Raw genomic sequence first — 22,737 nt, 5'->3', positions numbered from 1 at the left:
ATTTGCTTTTAAGTAAATGTCTGAAAATCCAGAAGCCAGAAAGAAATTTTTTTTTCAGTAAAACTTCACTGCAAAATCCAGAAGTTTTGACTGTCCTCAGTCAATTTTCACAAGCAAGATCACTACAACTTATGTCACACACTGAGTGTTCAAACAAAACAAAAAAGCTTCGGTAGTAAGATGGTAAATGCCCAACTGGTACCAGACTAAGGAATGGGAGAACCCAGTTAAGTCATTAAAATGTGAAATCTGTACATGGTATTCTTTACATGTAGATAAATATCAAACTAGTACATTGAATTACACATACATGTATATTTTTTATTTCAACAGAAACAATTATTGAAAATAATCTAAAAATATTACACAATAAAACAGGGTCTAGCACCATTTCATATGCTTGCATGGGAATAGCAGTATATAATTCACAAAAGCACAGTTTAAAATTTATCAAATAAAATAGTGATAAAAATTTGTCATGCAAATCATCATACAACCTATCATTAGTATCACATTCAAACTTCACATATACATACACAATATACTATTGCAGCTTAATGTAAAATCACATCAATGACCTGTAACTTAAAAAGTTATCACCATTTACACAGAATTCAACTTTCGTATACTACTATGTATCAAACAAAAGTAATGAGGAAAATTATTCTTTCACACCCCTATTTAATAGTAAGAAAAAATTACCACCAATTTATGCAGATAATTCACTCAAAGAAATTAAAACACTATATTTAAACAGATTTTTGCATGACATGGGTTGTGTCCTTACTGTATGAATTATGATGTAGTGTGATTCTCAACCCCACATGGGAGGAATTGGGATTGATTTTATATATGATGGGGACATAACTCTTTGTAGTTTTAAACTGGTCAGGAGCTGGCATGTCAGTTAGATGCTAGTAGCCCTAAGTTTGAACATTTGTAATTTATATTCAGTTTCTTCATTTCCATTGTAACAAGGGACTCCAACCTTTTTGAACTGATTTAGGTGTGTTTAATCGTATATTTTTTCCACTGTGGCCAGATTTTAAAGGAGTAGGGTTGTAATCACGCCAAAGTACTTGAACCCCACCACATTTTTTAACCTGTCCAAAGTTAGGAATTTCTGGCCTCTGTATGTCTTGTTTGTTTTTACCTTCAGTTTATTTTTCATGCTACTTGAATATATAGTGGCAACTCTTTCCCTGTACCAGTGTATAATGGTGTTTTGGGGCCAGTTGCAGCCTACCCTGTGATATAATAAATGACAAAAATTTCATTTTTATGTACAAGTAGACTTTCTGTTAACCAAAACATGTTTCACATTACTTTATATTGGAAAAGTTTCTACTCCCTACATTAAGAATTATTTTAGTTACCTCAAACATACCACAATTAGACCTCTTTTAAGCTGTTTTTTACTTTATATCATCTAAGGCTGGTTCTTAAACAACCCAATGCTAGTAAGTACTTATCCTGCAGATTTACAAATTTAATCGTGTCAAATAACAGTTACAATGTATATCGTTGAAGACCATCTCGTGTCAGTATTTACCCGATATCTATATTGACATTTACTAGTGATAATGGTCATAAACTTTAAAGCTAATACTAAAAGTAAACAACATGCTTTGGTACAAAAGGCAAAAGTGAGAAATGGGGTTTAATGTGCATACACATATCTGTACAATCACTGTACAAGATTACACATATTTGTACAATCAATGTACAAGTTTACAATCATTGTCATGATTGTAAAATAAAACTGGGTTATTTTTTTGATAAATTTCTACGATTGTTTTACAGGTAAATGAGATTCTCATTAATGAGACAAATTTAAAATAAAATATAGAAATATCGTCATAACATACTTAAAAGGAATAGAATACTTTAATTGACATTTATACCCTACTTTAAATGTCTAATGTCCTCCAAAAATTTAAACATTACTTTAATAATAACACCATTCAGATAAACATGGTTTCAATTTAATTGCATTTACTCTGATTTATTTAAAAATAATGTGCTTAACATTTCTACTTATCACTTCTGAGATAAGAAAACTGTACATACATGTAGCTTCCTAGTATTCTGTTGCATATTGACCAAAAATATGTTAATAAATAAAACATAAAGAACCATATTGTAAGAAATCTGATTGTAAAAACTAACAAAAAATCTTTCAGAAAAAATACAACATTAAAATGAAGTAAGAAAAGTGATTGCACTAAAAATATCAGACACATATTGATATTGTTAGAACTATATAATATACAATAAATATTTACTCTTATAACACCTTATACAAGATAATGATACATAGTAATGCTGGAATTAGATGAAATATTTTATTTGATACAAGTTAATCAATCCTTTGGAATTAAAAAAATTTACATCATTACCTAGTGGACTACATTTTGGAAATCAGTTTCTCCTGTTGATCACCTACAGAACAACATTAGATAAGTCTCGTGTTTTTAAGATACTGTATTAAAGTTTTATGTATGAAGTTATACTGCCCCAAAGTCTGCACCATGAACATCCTCTGTTGTCGTATACCAGCCAAAGCCTTGGGCAAGTCTATATCCTGAAAAAAAATGGTCATATTATTGCATTCACATATTCTAAACTGATTTGAAGTCATTCATTATTTCTTAATTCTACATGAGTATCTGACTAGAAATATATGCCAATATTGCTCTTTCTAAATTAAGTAATGAATAATCAATATAAGCCTATATTGCTCTTTCTAAATCTAGTAATAAATAATAAAAAACAAAAACAAAAACAATTGTGACAGTCAACAATATAAAATAATAGCCTATATGATTAATGTTTTCCTATGTCACTGCATTAACTATCCACAATGTCTTACATGATTATGTTCTAAGCACCATTTCATGACTTGTGTTAGTATGACCACACCTGTCCTCCCTACCCCAGCACTACAATGCACAATGATAGGAGATTTTTTTCCACTTCCTTCCTCACTTTCTGCTAGCCTCTGCACTGAGTCAACTTCATCTAAAAATCCTAAAAATAAATATACAAAAAAAAATCACTAATTAAAGAACCTAAGTGAGCGCACTCACATACCCCACGTGTCCCAGTGTTGTATACTCAAATAAATTTGTTTGTAAGAGAAATATGTGTAAAAGGACCCCAATAAACAAGAGGCACCCAGGAGCCTGAATCGCTCACCTGGTAATTTTTCACCATTCAAGGGTAATAACTCTTACAAGGAGTGGTCTCACTAACCACTTCCGGGTCAAATGGCCACCCCCTATGTAGTACCAAAAACACACTGAACCTAAATATATGCATTGTAAGTACATTATTTGTGTTTATTATGATTAAAAGTAGTTAAAATAAAGCTGAGAATTTGTACTTCAAAATCATATATGTAATTAACTACAACAGTGTATGAATATTGTTTACATATGTGAGTAGTTTGCCTCGATGCTGTCAGTTAGCAGAACAGGTAAAAATGTGGATTTTCAGTATTATTTATTCAAGTAAATTTTGTGAAGAATTTCTACAATCATCGTACCATTAGCATAATGATTTTGGAAGCCTTATTTTCCAAGCTTTGCAACGGTATGCAACTTTAAGATGTCATTTGTCCTGGGAATTCACAGTGAAACTTTGAAAATTACTTTTTTAACATGTAAAGTAATGGAAACATTAGAAGTGGTTAGTGAGACCATAAGCTAAATTATGGCATATTTCAGAGAAATGCATAATTAGAGGAAAATTGCCATTCCTGGTCATTATTTCCATTTTCCCATAAAATCAGTATAGTGATATTGGTCTGGCTATATTTTAAGAGGTGTATTGTGCAAGGTATTTTAAAAAACAACATAGCAACAAGATTTTTATCAGTATCAGGGACTCATAACTTGACGTCATCCATGAAATACATTACGTCACTACTTGGGATATTCAAAGTACTCAAATAGTCACACAAGCATTCAGAAAAAAGTCCGAAAAATGGTTATTACTGTGAAGTTCAAGGCCCGTAATTTCGGTAAAATTCATTGGAGCAGAACCGACTACAAACTTGTCCTGTAACTTATCATGGTGAATTCATATACTAAAAATCATGTCAATATCTACAAATGTTTAGAAAAAAAATCTGGAAAACTGTTATTTCTGTGAATTTTACTAAGCTCAAGGCCCATTTTTTCGGTAAAAATCATCGGAGTGGAACAAAAGTTAAACTTGACCTGTAACTTATCATGGTAAACTTATATACCAAAAATCTTGGAAATATAAATATGTGTTTAAAAAAAAGTTCAGAAAACTGAAGATGGACTGACAGACTGACGGACGGGTCAAAAACATTATACCCTTCGCAACTTTGTTGGGTGGGGTATAATTAGTAATAGAAAACTTTTGCACATTTTAAAGTGGATACAGTTGATTACACTGTGTATAGATGGAGAAATTAACTCCCTGTGTTTCCCCTCAGAGTACGTAAAATAAACCAATCAAAAATGGCAACAGAACTACAAGTTTTCTACAATGTTTCAGCCCTTTCTTTACACCAAACATGTGTAAAAAAAAATATTTACTATTTCTGTTACTATTTTATTCTATTACTAACTCCCTGCTTCATATCAGTATATAAGGACTCATTTGTATTGAGTGAGTCTATTCAGTCATAATATTTTTCTCCATCATGTCTATTTCATTTCCATGTGTTTTCATTAGACAAAAAGAATTTTCCTTTCTATCAATTACCAATTTTCTCGCAAAAAAAGTGTCATGGCAATTAGATAAGTGTAAACAAAAGCCAGCCATTTCCTTTTGTTAATTAAAGAATCTTAGTGAGCGCACTCACATACCCCACTTATCCCCAAGTTGGATACTCAAGTAAATTTGTTTGTAAGAGAAATACATGTAGAAGGACCCTGATAAAAAAGGAATAAGATTGTTTTTTAGGCTTTAGACCTTTATCCTTTAACTAAATTCTGTCACTCAGAATGGTAGTTTCAAACTTCAGACAGTGATTCCTTTGAGTTTTAGTTAATCTAAAGTAAATATCATTGTAGCGGAACAAAATGTACACTTGACCTGTCACTCATCATGGTGAACTTATATACCAAAAATCATGTCATAATCTGCAAGCGTTCAGAAAAAAGTCTGAAAAACAGTTATTTCTGTGAATTTAGCTAAGTTCAAGGCCTGTAATTTTGCACATTGAAAATTCGCCAAGTGGAGTGAGTCGAACAATTTTTTTAGGCTAAATTTTTTAAATATTCTCCTATAGTAGGCGCAATGTAGATATCTTTTGTGGTAAAATTAGCGAGAAATTAAAGTTTCAACCTAAAAGCGCCTAAATCTACCCCTGACAACCCATGCTTTTCAAATTTTAGGGGGAGTGCACACCTGCCACGCCACTGCCTAAATCCGCCCCTGCCTTAGGCTACGGGCAATCAATGTCAAAATTATCTTTGATTGGCTTCAGTTGTAAATTTGTGAGGCTTCTTAGCAGTTTACTTGTCCCTTGTAAATAAGGTGTTTGAATAATTAAAGTGGCAAATTTGGCTGAAAAAATGTTCATCACTTCTGAAATTGATTCATCAATGGCGAAAATGACAAGCACTAGTAAAATCACTGATGATTACTTACCTAAAAACCCATACATATCATCTGGACATCCATGATCAGGCCAGTCTGTGTACTGTAAATGCCAGATCTGTCGTTCTTTCTTTGACAGGGTATGTACCACAGATACACGATTAGTTATATAACACAAGGAATCATTACAGAATAGCAAAGTCACTTCAAACTGAAAGAAAAAAAGATATATGTACAGTCAAACCTCGATATCTCGAACTCAAAAGGACCACTGAAAAGTGTTCATGTTATTAGTTCAGGAAATTGAAGTTCATAGAAGTCCAGATTTTTTTTGTTGATGGTCCGAATTTGACTTAATCTTTAGAAATTGCTTACTTCCTACAAAGTTTTGTTAGTTCATGCATCTTTTTCATTCGCTTTTGGGAGATTATGTTGACTTGTGGACATTAAAATTCCTGTGTTTGCTTTTAAAAACATTCAGAGCTCGAGTTCCTAAGTCAATAATTTGTTGTCATTGGAGTTTCTTTGATGCTTTCATCATGCCGCCTTCGGATCATTCAAAACTACCTAATTAGTGATGACTAAAATTTTACCTGTAATTAACTAAAATGACAGTGCTTAATGATAGGGTTTCAATTTTTCACACCTTTTATTACCCACGCTGACAAAATGGCTGACGAGTTCAAGGTAGTGAGGGTTATTCTCTAAGATTTATTACCGTATGGACTGACTAGTGTTCAAGAAATCAAAGTTCGTGAAATCCAAGATTATATATATTGATTATATAGGAGAAAATTTTGGTACTTTGAATTGTGTTTGAGAAATCCTGGATGTTCAAGCCATCTGAGTTCGAGGGAGTGAAGTTTGATTGTACTTAACATATGTATCTTGGTATTTAATTATCTTACTAAATGTATTATATTTTTCTCAAAAATCAACGTTTGTTTTTGCCTACAAAGAGGTATAAGTTTTTGCCTAAAAAAAAACCTACAAAGAGGTATATGTTTTTGCCTAAAAAAAGTACCTCTCTCTCTTACTTCCAAAGTTAAAAAAAAAATAATAACTCCAACAAAATTCAGTGGGTCATCAATTCCTGGTAATATGCACAACTGCGTATCTTGTCCTAACAACCTAAAAGTTGCATGATATTTGGTGCTGTAGTTTCCAAAAAGTTGTACTTAAGAAGTGTGTGGGAGAGACAGGCAGATGGACAGGGCAAAAACAATGTGTCTCCTCATCAAAGTGGGTGGAGTCATAATAACTATCAAGGTAATATTAACAGAGACAAATTCCTACTTTCTACATAAAAATTTAAGTTCAACTTCAAACCACAACAAGACATTAATAAAGCTCTTGATCCTTTTATTTAGACAGCTAATTGATACATTTCACACATTTGTCAAACCTAAGTGTTTTTTTCCTGATAAATGACCTTTAAAAAAGCACAAAACAATTTACTCGATTCTTCTCAGTTTATACAGAAGAGGAATGGGACCTATACAAGTTACAAAAATCAGAGATTTTAAAGCTGGACAGTAACTTACCGGCCCAAAAGTGATTTTATGCTCTGGTCCAACTTCCTGTGGCCAATATGAATAACATTTTTCTCTTCCCATTTCCTATGAAAGAATATGTTCTTATAAACTATTCAAATGTATCTTCACTGTACGATAGTTTAAACTTACATAGCAGTTATGGTCATACATTAATTTTGTTTCAATAGAGCAATTCTTTTAAGTATAGTTAATATGGCAAAATTTAAGAAAATGTTCAACAAAAATTATGTCAATTATCAAAACATAACTTAATGTACATCAGTTTAACAGGTCATGCTATCTTTTTCAAGGTTCTTACCACTAAATCGGTAAGCATGGCTATAACATCAACTTCTTGTTCCCAGATCATCTGCCAGAAGTCAATACATGTATCCTTCAATGGTGCTTGAGTAGCTATGTACCACCACACACGATCTCCAACAGAAAGCTTAAAAAAATATCATAGTTCAACAATTAAACCTGAAAGAATTTTCAGTAAATCTAAAAAAAAAAAAATAAAAATAACAAGAGGTCTTAATAACTCACCTGGGTCATAGAATTCCTTTAGTGAATAGAAAAATTACAATAACACTTACAAGGATTCCTCATACAATCTTACTTCTTCAGAATAGATTCTACATATAACCAATTTTACATTTCCTATTAGTATTTGAGTTACTGATACATGTATAAGCCTAGAAATGAGAAAATCATCAATTGTGACAGCAAAAAGACAAAAACTCTTTCAAAAGTCATCTTTCAACTTGATGTCAGAAATGAGCTGTTATGTACCATTTCTTAAGTGTATTATGCGCATTCATGTATACCGTGCACCCCATTCTTTGAAAAGGAGATTGACGAAAAAACACACTGGGAAGTGAGAAAAAATCACCAGCAGCAGACCACGTTGAGTTGAAAGGATTCCAGTGAAAAATAAAAAATGGCTCGATGTTGTCTTGTGTTAACGACTTCGGATCTGCTTCCCAAAAAGGATGTCTCCAGAAATAAATCTAGTAACTCATTGTTTTGGTGTATACTGCACACCCACTCCTGGAACAAAGTGTGTGGTATACACGGAAGAATATGGTATTTTTACAGTTATAGCTGCAGGCTTAAAGGTTAAACAAAAAGCTCTGAGGGGCCTATATATCACTCCTGCATCATACAACAATAATGCCATTTCTAAAAATCTTTCAATAAAATAATGCCTAGTTAGATAGAAATTTGTAGCCATTGCAGCATAGATTATTTTTGTACAACAGTTTTGTACCCACCCAATTGTAACCAAATGTGGAAAGTTCAAGGGTGGTTTTGACATTACCTTAATGTGGGATCCATTGATGTATCCTGAATGATTATCTTTCCTTGGTGTCAATTTAACTCTTGTTATATCATATGGAAGTACATCTCTAAATCGATTACGGGACTCATTTTCCACCAATTTAGCAACTGAGCATTCAATTGATGAGTTTTTCTTAGGGATTTCTTCAAATTCCTTAAAAACTAAATTTTCTGACAACTTCGTCTCTAAAACTTTTCTCTGAAATTAACAACCATTCAATTTATAGAATCAATTAATTTGATGAAAATACGATTTCAACAAAAAGCTATTTTCATGTTAAAACCTTTGTATGTTTGCATCCATAGTGAAGCTGTATAATAGATGTAGTTCCATTAATCCAATCTCAAAACATCATGCAAGAAGAAATTTAAATTTATGACATTTCTTCCAAACAATAGTCTAGTCTCCTTAGACCAACTATTGTTTTCATTTAATTTTGTTTTACTTCTTTTGATCTGTGCTGCTAAATTCTTTTGAATACTTTTAAACCTCATTCAAACTTCCATGAGAAAAATAACTTCTTTATTCTTTGATGTGACTTGTTCATGTATAAAATGACTGACCCTTTCATCTTTAGGAGCCCTACTTTCATCATTCATTAGTGCCAATACCATAGGTCTGGACATGGTTAGTCCATTCATTGCTGCCATCTTCAAGGGACCCATTTTAAACTTTACCGTTCCATCCTATGGAAAAAATATTTAAAAAAAACAATAGATAAAATAAAAAAAAAAAAAATAAAAAAATGACAAAGATTTAGCTTATTTTAGGTACAAATGTAGTTGAGTCTAAATGTTTCCAAGAACTGAGGTAGGATCATGAAACTGGTAACAAATATATTTTTCAATTGCCAGAAAAACACGACAATAATTTTGGAAAAAGTCATAACAAATAAATATCCTCATTTAAAATATATATTCCTTGTTGAATAACTTAATATTTATCTTAACAGCAAAAAAGCTATTTCATACCAAGAATTACATTGTTGTGAACACCACAGAATAAAAAAAATCATATGTTCAATTTATTAAAAAAAAAAGAAATGGTATGATGAATGGTAAGAACCTGATCTGAGTTGGAATCTGAGTCTCCATCTACTTCCAGATCTGGATCCTGGATCATATCACTTTTCACCAGTGGCTCAACAGTATTATCAACTTCAGTTGTAGTCACTTCATGTATAATAGATTTATCAGATTGATTTATACTATTGTCAGAACTCAGATTAAACTGACCAGATCTGGCTATCATCATACGACGAAAACTTTCCCGCCTCACAACAACCTCTTTAGAGGTAGATGGAGGTGGTGCTTTGCTAGGAGCCACATACTTTATCTGAATTTGTGTCTCCTCATGTGTTTTATCGTGCCCCTCTCCTAATTCACTATCAGTGTCTTTGATGTGAAATGCTGTCTCTGAACAATCACTTGAACCATCATCAATTTCTGCCTGACTAATAATAATTGGTGGAGGTTGACTGGCAGATTCTACTGGCTTAGTCAAAGTGGCATCATCCACTTTTTCTGAAAGTATATCATCCTGTTCCTTCACTTCATGTAATGAATCATTATCAGGGATGCCACTGTTTTTTCGTGAAATCAGATCTGGACTGTGACTAACATTATTCCTTACACCCTGTACAGCCAGGTCAGGTGTACTACTACTAGTCCGTGGGTAAGGTGGAGGAGGTTTATACTGGAATGGTAATGGGTCATGGAATATGTTTCCTGTGGGATATTCCTGAGGAAGACCTGTCAGTTCTGGTGAACTGTAGGTAGGTTGTATTATTAAATTACTAGTTCGGTCTCTATATTGTAAATAGTTTTGTTTTTCTTCCTGAAACACATTAGCATATAATGTATTATTGTTGTAATTGTGTATTGTTTCACTGTTCACATAATCACTCTCAGGTCGACTATAATTAGAAATGTCAGAACCAATATCAGGATGACTGTATGTTATACTTTCCTGAGGTCTTGAATACATTTGAGAGTTAGAAATATTTTTCTGTTGTTCTCTACTTTGCATGACTTGATCATAGCTTGGACTTGGTCTGTAGGCTGGAAGTAAAGCTGCACGAGGATCATGTTGTGTGGGACTATTCTGAGAATCAATACTTCCATTATACCTACGACTACCAGTATCTAAACTCTGTTGAGATTGTCTATAGAAATCTTCTACAGATGTTGTTGTAGACTGTGATAAGTCTGAAATATTAATAAGTTACATATGTATTCACATGTAAAAAAATGTCTCTATAAAGAATACAACAATGATTCAACAGTTATATACATAGCCTTTTCCTCATCCGTCATAAATTCTGGGAAATAAAACTTTATTGTGATAACTTCTTGTAGTTTTAAAATAAGCAGACTTTACATTCATAAATTTAGTCAATATTTTCGCCTGGTGTAAATCAAATTATCATAAAAAGTTTTCCTTCCCATCTTATTCATAAATTTTAACTTCAATGTATCAATTACCACCTTTCTTTTTTCATTTTGGTTTGAGGCTTGTCATGTGCCAAAGAAATATATTGAAAGTTCAACATGGTATTCTTCAAAGTGAGCATGAACAAATCCATAAAGGAAGAGCAAGCCCATGAAAAGAATACCCTGTGTAAAACATGGACTTTGATAAAATTAAAATCTCAAGTTCAACTTTCTCCCCTAGCAGAGAACTTACAATTTTTTTCCTACAATCATTCATCTTGCTTAATGCACATCCAAGTATGATGCAAACCTATCTTTGAAATTTCATCAAAATCCATTGAGCAGTAACACTGGATGATCTTACCTTACAGGCATCTAATGGTTTATATCTTCATTCATTAACAACCAGTTAACCTTTAAATCTTACTATACTAGTTTATTAAAATATACCGAGCAGTTTATGAGACTTTTACTTAGATAAATATCACTTTTGTACTTTATATTTAAAAATCTTAAGTTGAATTATCTACTCTTGCAGTAATCCAATATAAAATACCTTCCTTCATGTACAATCTACATGTGAAGCTTCCTATCAGATTGCATCAAAATGCATTTGACAGTTTAGCAGAAGTTGAACTTACTCGATGCCCAAATGTATAAACTATAAGACGGATAATCTCCCATTTCAGATATAGGCTATAATAATCTTCCTTCACACACATCTACATATGATTCATAACCTCCTTAATAATTTCATCAAGAGCAATAGTGGTTTTTAAGGGAAGGTCTTCTTACAAGATAAGCTTACAGACAGACAGACATATTTGGTGATTTCTATATACCTCCCAAACATTATTTGTGGGGTATAAATATCTAGCATAAGAGTTAGTTTCTGCATACAAAAGAATCCCAAGAAATAAAGAACAAGGCTTTGGAAATTTAATCAGTCTATTGCAGTCATTTTGTCAGTTTCCAAATTTATACCAGTCATTATCAATGTTATCCCTACAGATACACAATATATACTGAAATATAGGAGAAAAACAAACACAATATATACTGAAATATAGGAGAAAAAAAAACACAATTTCCAGCAGCTTTCAAAGCCATTTTCATTTCCTGAATTTTAAAAGTCCACTAAAATGAGCTGTTACAGTGACGGTATTTCACTTGACCAAAATCAAGTTGATTGTACTGAAATAAACAATTAACCACTTACATACATACAAGAACATTGCTTGTAACATATAAGAACACAAAACAAAAAATGTTACAATCTGAAGGTCAAGATGAAAGTATTCATAACTAGGACATTTACAGTAACACGAAAGAGATTTGACATTTTTTACAATTTAATGTGCCTACTGATAAACAAGGATTTCCTCCAACCGTGTGTTTTGTTTAAACATTTACTTAGGTGGATATCATAATTGATAACTATCCATCCATCGTTATTGAATTAAAATAAGCAAGCGAATTATTTTAACTAATAAAGGTGGACCATACATAATATTTCTAGTATGGCAATGGCTCTAGCAAATAGCTAAAGACATTTTCCAGCCAATTTTATCCCCTTTCAAAGAATTTTCATGCCAATTATCTCCCCTTGAAAGAAGCTTCTTACAATTTATATGAATTCTTATGTCAAAAATTCTTTTAAAATAACTAAAATAAACTTGAACATACTATTTTTACATAATTTCCAACACTATTAGTTAATTGAAAATATACAAATGTATGTCTGTATGATTTTTCAAGAAGACACAAATTGGTATGATTTACTTTAAATAATACCATGAACAAGTCCAATGGATTTGTCACATAAGTAATACCTGCCAAAGAACTAATCTAAATAAAGGGATTTTTAAGACAAGATGTTTAGCCATCAGTAATCCTTCAACTTAACTATTTAACCAAAAAGACTGATATTTATTTTGCATGTTAGAAATTAGCAAATGACCATCAGACATTTTCCAAATTTTTCAATGACTGGCATTTTTTACCATTTCCAGAGTCTTTGTCAAGACTTTATATTGACCCCCATAATAGGTAAAAATATTAGCAATTCATACAAAATTTTAGAAAAATGATGTTTTAGGTCCCTTACTTACAGCATGTCTTTGCGTCATCACACCTTACGGATTAATTTCTTAAAGACCCATTCACATACATTCAAGTTTTGTCCAGAAACGTTATACCTAGCAATTATGATGACATAGTTATAATATATTACATATATCTTTGGCAATTGTGCCATTAAAATGGGGAATTTCTCACATTAACACCAAAGTAAATGCATGAAAAGCATCCGAGTTGCTAGTTGTCAGTGTACTGCATATCCTAATGAGTTTTTACTGTAGAGTCTATGGTTATTACTTATGTGTAAAAATCACCCTTCTGTAAACAGGTCAAGTTTTTGGTCTCTAAGGAAATCCACTCATATCTAACACTGGATTCATCTACTTACCCTGATCAAATCTTTGGTCATGTGACTGATAAGAATTCTGTGAATATGTTAAGGATGTTTGTGACTGAGTCTGTAAAAAAGAAGTCATATTAAAATTTAACATTTCAACTAAATAGAAAAAAAAACATTCACCATGATGTATTATACAAGAGTTCATTACAGTAAATTGAACTGTTACTGAAACTCTTCCCAATTAATTTCATAAATATTTACAAATGTAAATTGACTCATGAATGTATCAATTTCTTTGGAGAGGCCAATTAGTTTTACAACATTAACATGCATAAGTGGAGAAATAATAATAAGAATGCTCATTGTGCCATTTTAAAAATGATTCCTTAAAATTTTTGAAACACAAAGTAACTTTACCAATGGGTCAATGAACTCTGTTGTTGATCCTGGAAGATCTCTGAAAAATAAAATCTCAATGTTATAATAATTATCATCAATCTTAGTATAACTGATTAATAAATTTAAAAAGTTTGTTTAATTTATTATTTATTATGTACTAAGTTATTGCTGATCCAATATGACATGATGTTTTGTATTCAATCATCCAGGAGATAAATGTCAAAATATGTTTTAAATTCTGAAAGCCAAGTACAAGAAATTGGCACAGAAAATGAGCAGATTTTAGGCCTATTCAGCAGAAACACATATATCAAATCTTGTGGTACACTGGCTAAATATCATTTACAAAGTACATGTACAATCTAGTCATATTAAGTAATGAACACTTAAAATAAACATAAGAAATCATCACATCTTTTTTCCTGCCTACTTCATCACTTTATACAAACATAGAATCTTATCAGTCTAGTTGTAAAGAAAAAAATATATAGCAAGGGAGTAAGTAAACCCATTGTGAGGCTTAAATGCATTCAATAAATTATGTACAGTATCCTATTTTAACCTAACCCTGAAAACACAGGAAGCCTGTCTAAACCAAACAAATCCTACAGTCTAAAAGGAATTCAGTTAAGTTAACAGATAACACTGATTACAGCTCACAGTCAAAACCATCAATAGTTCCATGATAACACTGATTACAGCTCACATTTAAAACCATCCATAGTTCCATAACACTGATTACAGCTTACAGTTAAAACCACAAATAGTTCCATGATAACATTACTGAGAGACAACAGCTCATAGTTAAAAACTATCTATGGTTCCATGATAACACTGATTACAGCTCATAGTAAAACCATGAGCTGGAGTTCCATGATAACAATAATTACAGGTCATATTTAAAACCACCTATAGTTCCTTGATAACACTGATTACAGCTTACAGTTAAAACCACCTATAGTTCCATGATAACACTGATTACAGCTTACAGTTAAAACCACCTATAGTTCCATGATAACACTGATTACAGCTTACAGTTAAAACCACATATAGTTCCATGATAACACTACTGAGTGACAACAGCTCATAGTTAAAAACTATCTATGGCTCCATAATAAGACTGATTACAGCTCATAGTAAAACCATGAGCTGGAGTTCCATGATAACAATGATTACAGGTCATAGTTAAAACCACCTATAGTTCCATGATAACACTGATTACAGCTTACAGTTAAAACCATCTATAGTTCCATGATAACACCGATTACAGCTTACAGTTAAAACCACCTATAGTTCCATGATAACACTGTTGAGTGACAACAGCTCATAGTTAAAACTACCTATAGTTCCATGATAACACTGATTACAGCTCATAGTAAAACCATGAGCTGGAGTTCCATGATAACAATAATTACAGGTCATATTTAAAACCACCTATAGTTCCTTGATAACACTGATTACAGCTTACAGTTAAAACCACCTATATTTCCATGATAACACTGATTACAGGTCATAGTTAAAACCACCTATAGTTCCTTGATAACACTGATTACAGCTTACAGTTAAAACCAACCATAGTTCCATGATAACACCGATTACAACTTACAGTTAAAACCACCTATAGTTCCATGATAACACTATTGAGTGACAACAGCTCATAGTTAAAACTATCTATAGTTCCATAACACTGATTACAGCTCATAGTTAAAACCACCTATAGTTCCATGATAACACTATTGAGTGATGACAAGTACCATAAGCTAGTTGTGATATTATATGTTTCTTTTAATTTTATCATGATCATTAAATTTAAGTATACCTTGTTCATCCTAATTAAATCATCTGGATTTGTTACTTAACAATGAAAATAAGATAAATATGGTTTTTAATAGTTAATTAAAAGATTTTATTTAACTCATATTCAAAAAAAGATATCTAGATGTTTCCATGACAACCTCTACTACCACAAAATGATTGTTAAAATAGATGTTGTTATTGTAATGCTGCAATGACATGTAATGGTTGTCTATTACTATCAGTCAATTTGGATTGGTTGCTCTTATTACTAACAGCCAATTTGGATTACTTGCTCTTATTCAAATTCAATGGCAAGATACATTTTTAATCCAGAAAAGCAACAAAACTTAAAAAGTATCTCAAGTCTGCTTTGTCAATGGAGGATTAAGAGAAGTGGAGGGGGAACTTTGCTACCTCTAAAATTGGGCAAATGTCTTTTTTTTGCATGTCATCATGATTTTCCAACAACTTGACCCCATCGAAATCCTTATTTTTGAAAACTTGATTTTCCACAATTTAGTTACCCCCAAAAGTTGCAATTTCTTACCTTAACATCACCCTTACAAGAAATCTTTGATCTGTCCCTTTTTATATAGGTGATGTGATTATTCTTTTAAAACTAAAACTATAAAATCACATCACTCAATTTTGTTTACTTGTGTGAACTAAAAATAGAACAGCTAACTTCCATCAGATTTTTAGATAGATAAATGGAAATCAAAACAAGAACTGAAATTACCAAATACATAGAAATTCTCGGCTTAAAATGAATATAACAGTCAGTGGCCAAGAATTCAAATGATCCAATGGAATGTTATCAAACTTTCAAAAAATGATAGCATCAATTAATGTTTTTCCACACTATAAGTTTATAGGCATGTTTAGCAACTAGATATATTGACCATTCAGGAAGGTGACTGCATACAAAATTACATTACCTCCCTTTCCAAGTGGAGACATTATCATTACTTGTCATATTGTATTTGTATGTAAAATCACTTCACATAAAAAATGGTCTTGATATGTACTGGAAACCAAAAAAGGTGCACAGAAAAAGACCTTTATTCCATCAATAATTGTAGAATTAAAAGAAAAGTTAAGGTTTGAGTCAATTTAACAAATACACCACTTAATTTGAAAGGATACGGAAAGTAAAGGAGGAAAAAGAATGAGTTATGGAGAGAAAAAAATGTTATTTAAAGAAAGAATGAAGGGTATATGTATACAAACAGGTTAAGTTGAAACAATTACATACCCAGAGTAAATGGTTTAGATGTATACTGTATAATAAATCTATATCAGAATAACTATTTACTAGTCAAGCAAATGATAACCTTGTGTTAGTCATCTGAAGAACATGCATGAATTATGATGCTTACGATATATACATGTTGACAGTCTCAGGATATTCATTCAAATCTACAACACTTGAACTGCAATCATAAACCATGCTAAGCAGTGAGTTCTTTTTCAAAATCAATAACTTCCAATATTGGAATTTTTCAATGGTTAAGCCACTGTGTAAATGAGTACAACATCTGGACTGTAGGACAAAGCTTATTAAAGCCTATGCTCAATTTTAATGACCTCTTATGGAATTTATAATATAAAATTGTTTGTTCATAACAATGATTAAAAAAATCCTTATTCAATCAAAGTCATTGGCAATGGGAAAAAAATAGTTTGGAAGAAAATTTTAAATCAGCAGGTTCTTGTGACCCAAATAAAACAAATGTTAAAATAAATATTTAAGTACTTTTTGGTCTAAGAATCAGGCAAAATGTATTTAAGGTGTGGCACATGAAGGGAAAAAACACAAGAGATTTTATTACATTAAAGGATTAATGATACCTGATAAACACCAGAAATAACCGTCAAAGTGTTTAGTATAAATGCACTACGGAAAAATGGCAGGAAAAATTTCCTGCACTCTTTTCCTATATAAGTAGTCAAAAAATATCTATGTCACAGATGCTTCGGGATAAACTAAAACAGCTTTTTGGTTGTTTTCTAGATATACTAAATATATTTTAGGCAAAAATGACTGAATTGGGGAAAATGATTTGCCACCCATTGCCTAATTCTTACACAGAATGGTACTTAATTGTCATCGGATTGATGATTGTACCTTATAGCTTTAATGATAAAAAAAAAATAATTACTGTGAGATGACCATAGGTGTTTCAGTTTACCTGTAACTAATGTATTACTTAGCCATTCAATTAAATCATTTAAATAGGTTCATATGTAGCCCTAGTGACATGTTGGATCAATCAACATGTTAAATTAATGGGTTGCCAGACTTGAATAGTAAGGTAAATGTCCACAGGTGAGGAGATCATATAAAAAAGTCACCTTGACGTCTTTTATTCTTACACATGGTATGGACCAATATTTTCAACACCCTAGATTGGCACTGTAGTAATACAATGACTAAACTAATGGCTGAAGTGATACAATAACTAAAACATCCCATAAGAAAACCTCCATGAATTTTTGAAATCAGAATATTTTATGAAATTGAAAATTCTTTATACTTTTATTTTGTTTATATTTGGAAGTTCATGTAACTGTAGAAATATAAAACATTCAATATCTTTGCCAAAGCCTAGTTAATTTACTGGTAGATTCAATTTCACAACTGAAAAATGCATCTATCAATTGATTTTTTTTCTTTCCTGCTAAGAAAGGAAAACAATTTTTAGTGATGCAAATAGACAATGTTAAAAATCAAAGACACTGAGCTCTCCATATGGTTTAAAGATTACAAAATCAGGAAAAATGAGCATACCTTGGAGTAGTTCTGTTTGCCTTGTAAAACTTTTGTTGTAACAAACCAAATCTTCTGACATACTTGGCTGTATCTGTGTCCTCCTGAAATCATTTCAAAATTTATATAATAGGAAAATGTACAACTCTGCATTTCAGTTATAGAGAACACTTGCAAATCATCATTTTATAGCTACATATAATGCTTCACAAGGCACTGCTAGATATAACCACTGAAGTTGAACCTAAAATTATAAACACAACTATCGACTTATATGTGAATATTTGCCAAAATATGATCAAAACTGCCAATACAATACAAAATAATACAAAAATGCACCAATATGGGATTCAGCTGTCCAATACGGGATTTAGCCGTCCAATACAGCTTTTCCCCATCCAATATGACATTCCCTTTCTGCTACCCACCTCCCCCTTGCAAGATTTCCTTTTGGTTCCTTGGACCCCAACCATGCCGAAAATTTGTCACATTTTAAGTTAAAGCCTTTCAAGTCAAATATGCCAAAAACACAGAGGAACTTGTGGTTTAAGCCCTCTACAAGCCCTAGAAAAGGGGAAGCGTGTTTTAATAATAGGGGCATGAAAACATGTCATAATAAAGGAAAGTGTTTAGTTTTATAAAATGTTTGCCTTTGGCCTCTCTGTGGTCTCAAAATCCTAAATATTTAAAGCCATAACCCGTAAAATCAATCAAGACCTTCTTTTTGAGATACAGAATCTACAGTCGAACCTAAATGTGTCGAACTCGGATTAATTGAAATCTCGGATAACTCAAACTAATTACAAAGTCCCAGGAAAACTACCCTTTCTTCAATACATTTTTACCTCGGATGAATCGAAACCTTGGATAATTCGAGGTAATCAATCAGTCCCCTCGATAGGACTTCAAGGTTAATTAACCATGATATCTCAAAGTCAACTAATTAGTCAGAAAACAGATGGATTTATTACAAACCATGATCGAAGTGTGTTTTAACAACGATTAGCGTGGCTTTTAAAATTAATTTGTTGACACTGTTTATGGTTTGATTTGTTTAATTAATTTAAAATTGCGTGTTGTTAAAAGAAACGAATTGTATTAATAACACGTTGGAATTTACACTAACAGTGACATAGGATATTTTGTTAAAAAAAAAATTTTTAAAATACAGATAAATTGCAATGGTATCTGATTATTTAATGACACATCAAACAGACAATAGTAAGGGTATTTCATCCACTACATTCGTTTCGCTAGTGAATTTGAAATTTTATCGTAATAACGTAGTAGAACACATGGTTTCACGATACTCCTGATTGTGAATCAAACAAAGCAGCAATTTATGAGCTATGACGTTTTTGATGTATAGAAAAAAACACATGAGGAAATTTCACTACAATACTCGGTGTTGTTCAGTATTTCAAACATGATGTACAACATACAAAAAAATATCTTCCGATATGAAACAAAGACATTACGAAGTATAGTGTAAAGTTAAGTACATGTACATGTACAAGCACAACAAATGGTGTAAATACAGAAACAATCATTGACTAAACTACTAATATTTCCGGTTTCTCTTCGACCTCGAATTACATGAACCTCGGATAACTCGAACATTTTTGCATGGTCCATTCGACTTCGACTTAACAAGGTTCGACTGTAGAAATTTTTAAGATAACTTTATTCCAAAGTTTTTACTACAATTCATGGACTGGTTTAAGAGATGTTACAAATACAAAAATTGATATTTCTTAACAGAGTCGATACATGTCTTGCTAATAAAAACCTTAAAAATCAAAGTGCTGTTAGCACTGGAGGTTTTTGATCCTTTTAAAAATTGTAGCATGATCAATCAAAATTTCAAAAGATTACATGATGTAAAAAAACTGCAATCATACATTTGCATTTCCCATATTATTTAGAAACTGTTTTTTCCTTATATGAATAAACTGAATGTCAATCTTTACTATTGATTTCTGAAGTATAAAATGTAATAATCAACAGTAAAACAGTATCTAAATTCACACACATTTACAAGTTCCATTTCACCTTTTTTCCAAAATTTTAAAACCTATCCAAAAGTTTATTTACATTTACATTCAAAAACTATTTTAAAAGAGTATTTATCTCACACAATAATTATACCCAAATAAAACCAATTTCATTTTAACAAGATAATTTCCTTGATGAACATAAGATTTTCAAAAACTAGACACTCTTATCAATTTGAATTTTGCCGCCAAGTTTACTTGGTTAAAATCAATGCTCTTCGTTCATATTTACTAATTGTAAAATGTTAATGACAGGATTAAGTTTCTGACTGATAAGTATGTTAAATGGAACATGCTTAACACGTTTAATGTTTCTTGACACAATACTGCAAGAACTGAATGTCCTAAATGCAAATTTATTACTAAACATCTTTCAAGGCCAAAAAGGAGTCCTTTAAATCTTCAGTTGAATTGAAAACCAGATCTTAATTCTAATAATAGAATATCATTTAGTTGAATAATTGCCAGAAATATATTTTATGGTCATAAAAGAGGTACTGAATGATACAAAAGGATCAAAAACCCCAAAATTACATAGTGTGTTCATAAAACATTTAATTTGGAACAAAACTTTTTTTCAAATTTTATGGAATTACCAGCAGTAATTAAGAGTTGAAGATACTGCAGTAGGCAATAAAGCACAAATTTTATGTTGTTGAAATTTTTTTCATGTTGGCGGGAAAATGGGTCCCACTAATATTGACAATTGGCAGGACTCATCAAATTATAATTGGATCCACCGTTTCTATGATTTTTACTATATAACTAATTACAGATTAAGTCTTCTAAAGGTCTTATTTTGTTATAGTACTAATGTATTACCTTTTTTATTCCAGTCATATACTAATGTATTACCTTTTTTATTCCAGTCATAATTAAATTCAGTGTTGATATAAAACATACTATTCATGTCACAATTGAAACAGTCTCTGAAAAATGGTTACAATATAGCTCTGTACCATGCGAACAAGGATGGTAATTGCACATTTACATGCCTCTGATGGAATGAAAATGCCAAATGAAATAGAGCCTGGACATGCACTTTTATTATTACAAATGCAATAACAATTCATGTAATTTTATTTAATATAAATACTATTTAAAATTTGACAATAAGACAATTGTTATTCTGTTAATCATACTTACCTCAGAATACACTTTTATTTTATTTAGTCCCTCGCAATTCTCAATAAATGCTATATTTGTTATTTTATTAAAAAATTTACGATAGAAATTTCATGGGACAAAATGCTTCTGGGAAAAAGTAGCATATTATTGACATGTGCAATACAAACTTCTGTTTTCCAGTCTATGTTCTGATTGGGGTAACAGTAAAAACCACTGTTATGTAAATAAATATATGTTTCTAACTTCGATCTGCATAACTGATTGAAAAATATCAGACTGAACTGTCATGAAAAAACAACTAGACATATAGTCAGACAGAATAGAAATTTCTACCGGACCTAGCACCCAATTTGTCCTATGGTCCGAGGGATTTTGACAACTCTGAAATTTAGCAAAACAACATTGACCTGAATATTCCTGACTAATAAACCATGTCTTTTAACAATATCATTAATTTATATCTTATCTAACATAATTTTATAGAACTGACAAAAAGTATCAGGTGGGTGCATATCTGTTGCATCAGAACTGCTAAATTTCACAATATTCTTTCTATAAACGAAAACAGCTAATCATAGTAAAAATGATCTCTTCTATAGAATAATTATTAACATTACCATATGATACTGTGATGAACTCTTTGAAGTGTCAATTTCTAATGTTTTCTTGCTCTGGTTCAAACGGGCTATCTCATTCCACCTATAAGACACAGCCACATGAAGGTTTAAATCAATGTCAGGAGGGAATAATAGTTCCTACATTAGTACTAGTTTATCAGTCAGATTGGAAAAATTTAAATAAAATGCTCTTGCAAATGAAACTAGAGACAACCTGGAAAAGAGACTCATGAACAGAAGGGGACAAATATAGAAACTAATAGCAAGCTGTATACATGGCTAAGTTTAACTGAATGTTAACAGACTGACAATACAGTTTTAGTTTCAGTGTATACGTGATTAAAGAAACACTTTCAGATATTAAATAGGCATAATAACAATATGAACTGATCAATCAATCATGGGCAATAACATCTTTATTATAGGTATGCCTTAAATTAAACATTTGCCAAATATTGTTTTATTTTCAAGCTGGAAAAAATTCAATAAACCTGAAAAAGACTGTAGCTTCTCCATGGAGATATCTGGCAAACATTCCTTGATAAAATGTTCCCAAATAAAGTTCTTTACTTTTTTCATCCTGAAATAAAAATCAAAATCAAAATATGTACAATTTTTCAGTTTCTTTTACAGTAATTATTAATCACAAGCAGGATACAACCAA

At 31.5% G+C, this 22,737-nt stretch overlaps 1 protein-coding gene across 4 annotated transcripts in view; it reads right to left on the bottom strand.

Moving 5' to 3' along the window:
* Positions 1 to 295: 295 nt before the first annotated feature.
* The window catches only part of LOC148623801 (tyrosine-protein phosphatase non-receptor type 21-like), a 36,731-nt gene continuing 14,289 nt past the window's right edge, over positions 296 to 22,737 (bottom strand). For 2 of the 4 annotated variants that reach the window (XM_088565913.1, XM_088565914.1), the window contains exons 7-20: positions 22,565 to 22,653; positions 22,074 to 22,155; positions 18,296 to 18,378; positions 16,884 to 16,937; positions 13,726 to 13,765; positions 13,357 to 13,426; positions 9,523 to 10,664; positions 9,021 to 9,143; positions 8,437 to 8,655; positions 7,435 to 7,563; positions 7,125 to 7,199; positions 5,632 to 5,791; positions 2,873 to 3,030; positions 296 to 2,584 (exon numbers count right to left, since the gene is read on the bottom strand). In XM_088565913.1, coding sequence (XP_088422039.1) covers positions 2,456 to 2,584; positions 2,873 to 3,030; positions 5,632 to 5,791; positions 7,125 to 7,199; positions 7,435 to 7,563; positions 8,437 to 8,655; positions 9,021 to 9,143; positions 9,523 to 10,664; positions 13,357 to 13,426; positions 13,726 to 13,765; positions 16,884 to 16,937; positions 18,296 to 18,378; positions 22,074 to 22,155; positions 22,565 to 22,653 — 2,553 coding nt within the window. In that variant the 3' untranslated portion in view covers positions 296 to 2,455. The remainder of the gene's footprint in view (positions 2,585 to 2,872; positions 3,031 to 5,631; positions 5,792 to 7,124; positions 7,200 to 7,434; positions 7,564 to 8,436; positions 8,656 to 9,020; positions 9,144 to 9,522; positions 10,665 to 13,356; positions 13,427 to 13,725; positions 13,766 to 16,883; positions 16,938 to 18,295; positions 18,379 to 22,073; positions 22,156 to 22,564; positions 22,654 to 22,737) is intronic. The other 2 variants (XM_088565915.1, XM_088565916.1) reach the window with 1 other exon arrangement.

The sequence above is a fragment of the Perna viridis genome, chromosome 2 (assembly GCF_037379345.1).
Source record: "Perna viridis isolate PV_CMFRI_1.1 ecotype Kerala chromosome 2, ASM3737934v1, whole genome shotgun sequence".
Classification (NCBI taxonomy): domain Eukaryota; kingdom Metazoa; phylum Mollusca; class Bivalvia; order Mytilida; family Mytilidae; genus Perna; species Perna viridis.
The sequence above is the reverse complement of the archived record's forward strand: the minus strand, read 5'-3'. Positions and strand labels throughout refer to the sequence as shown.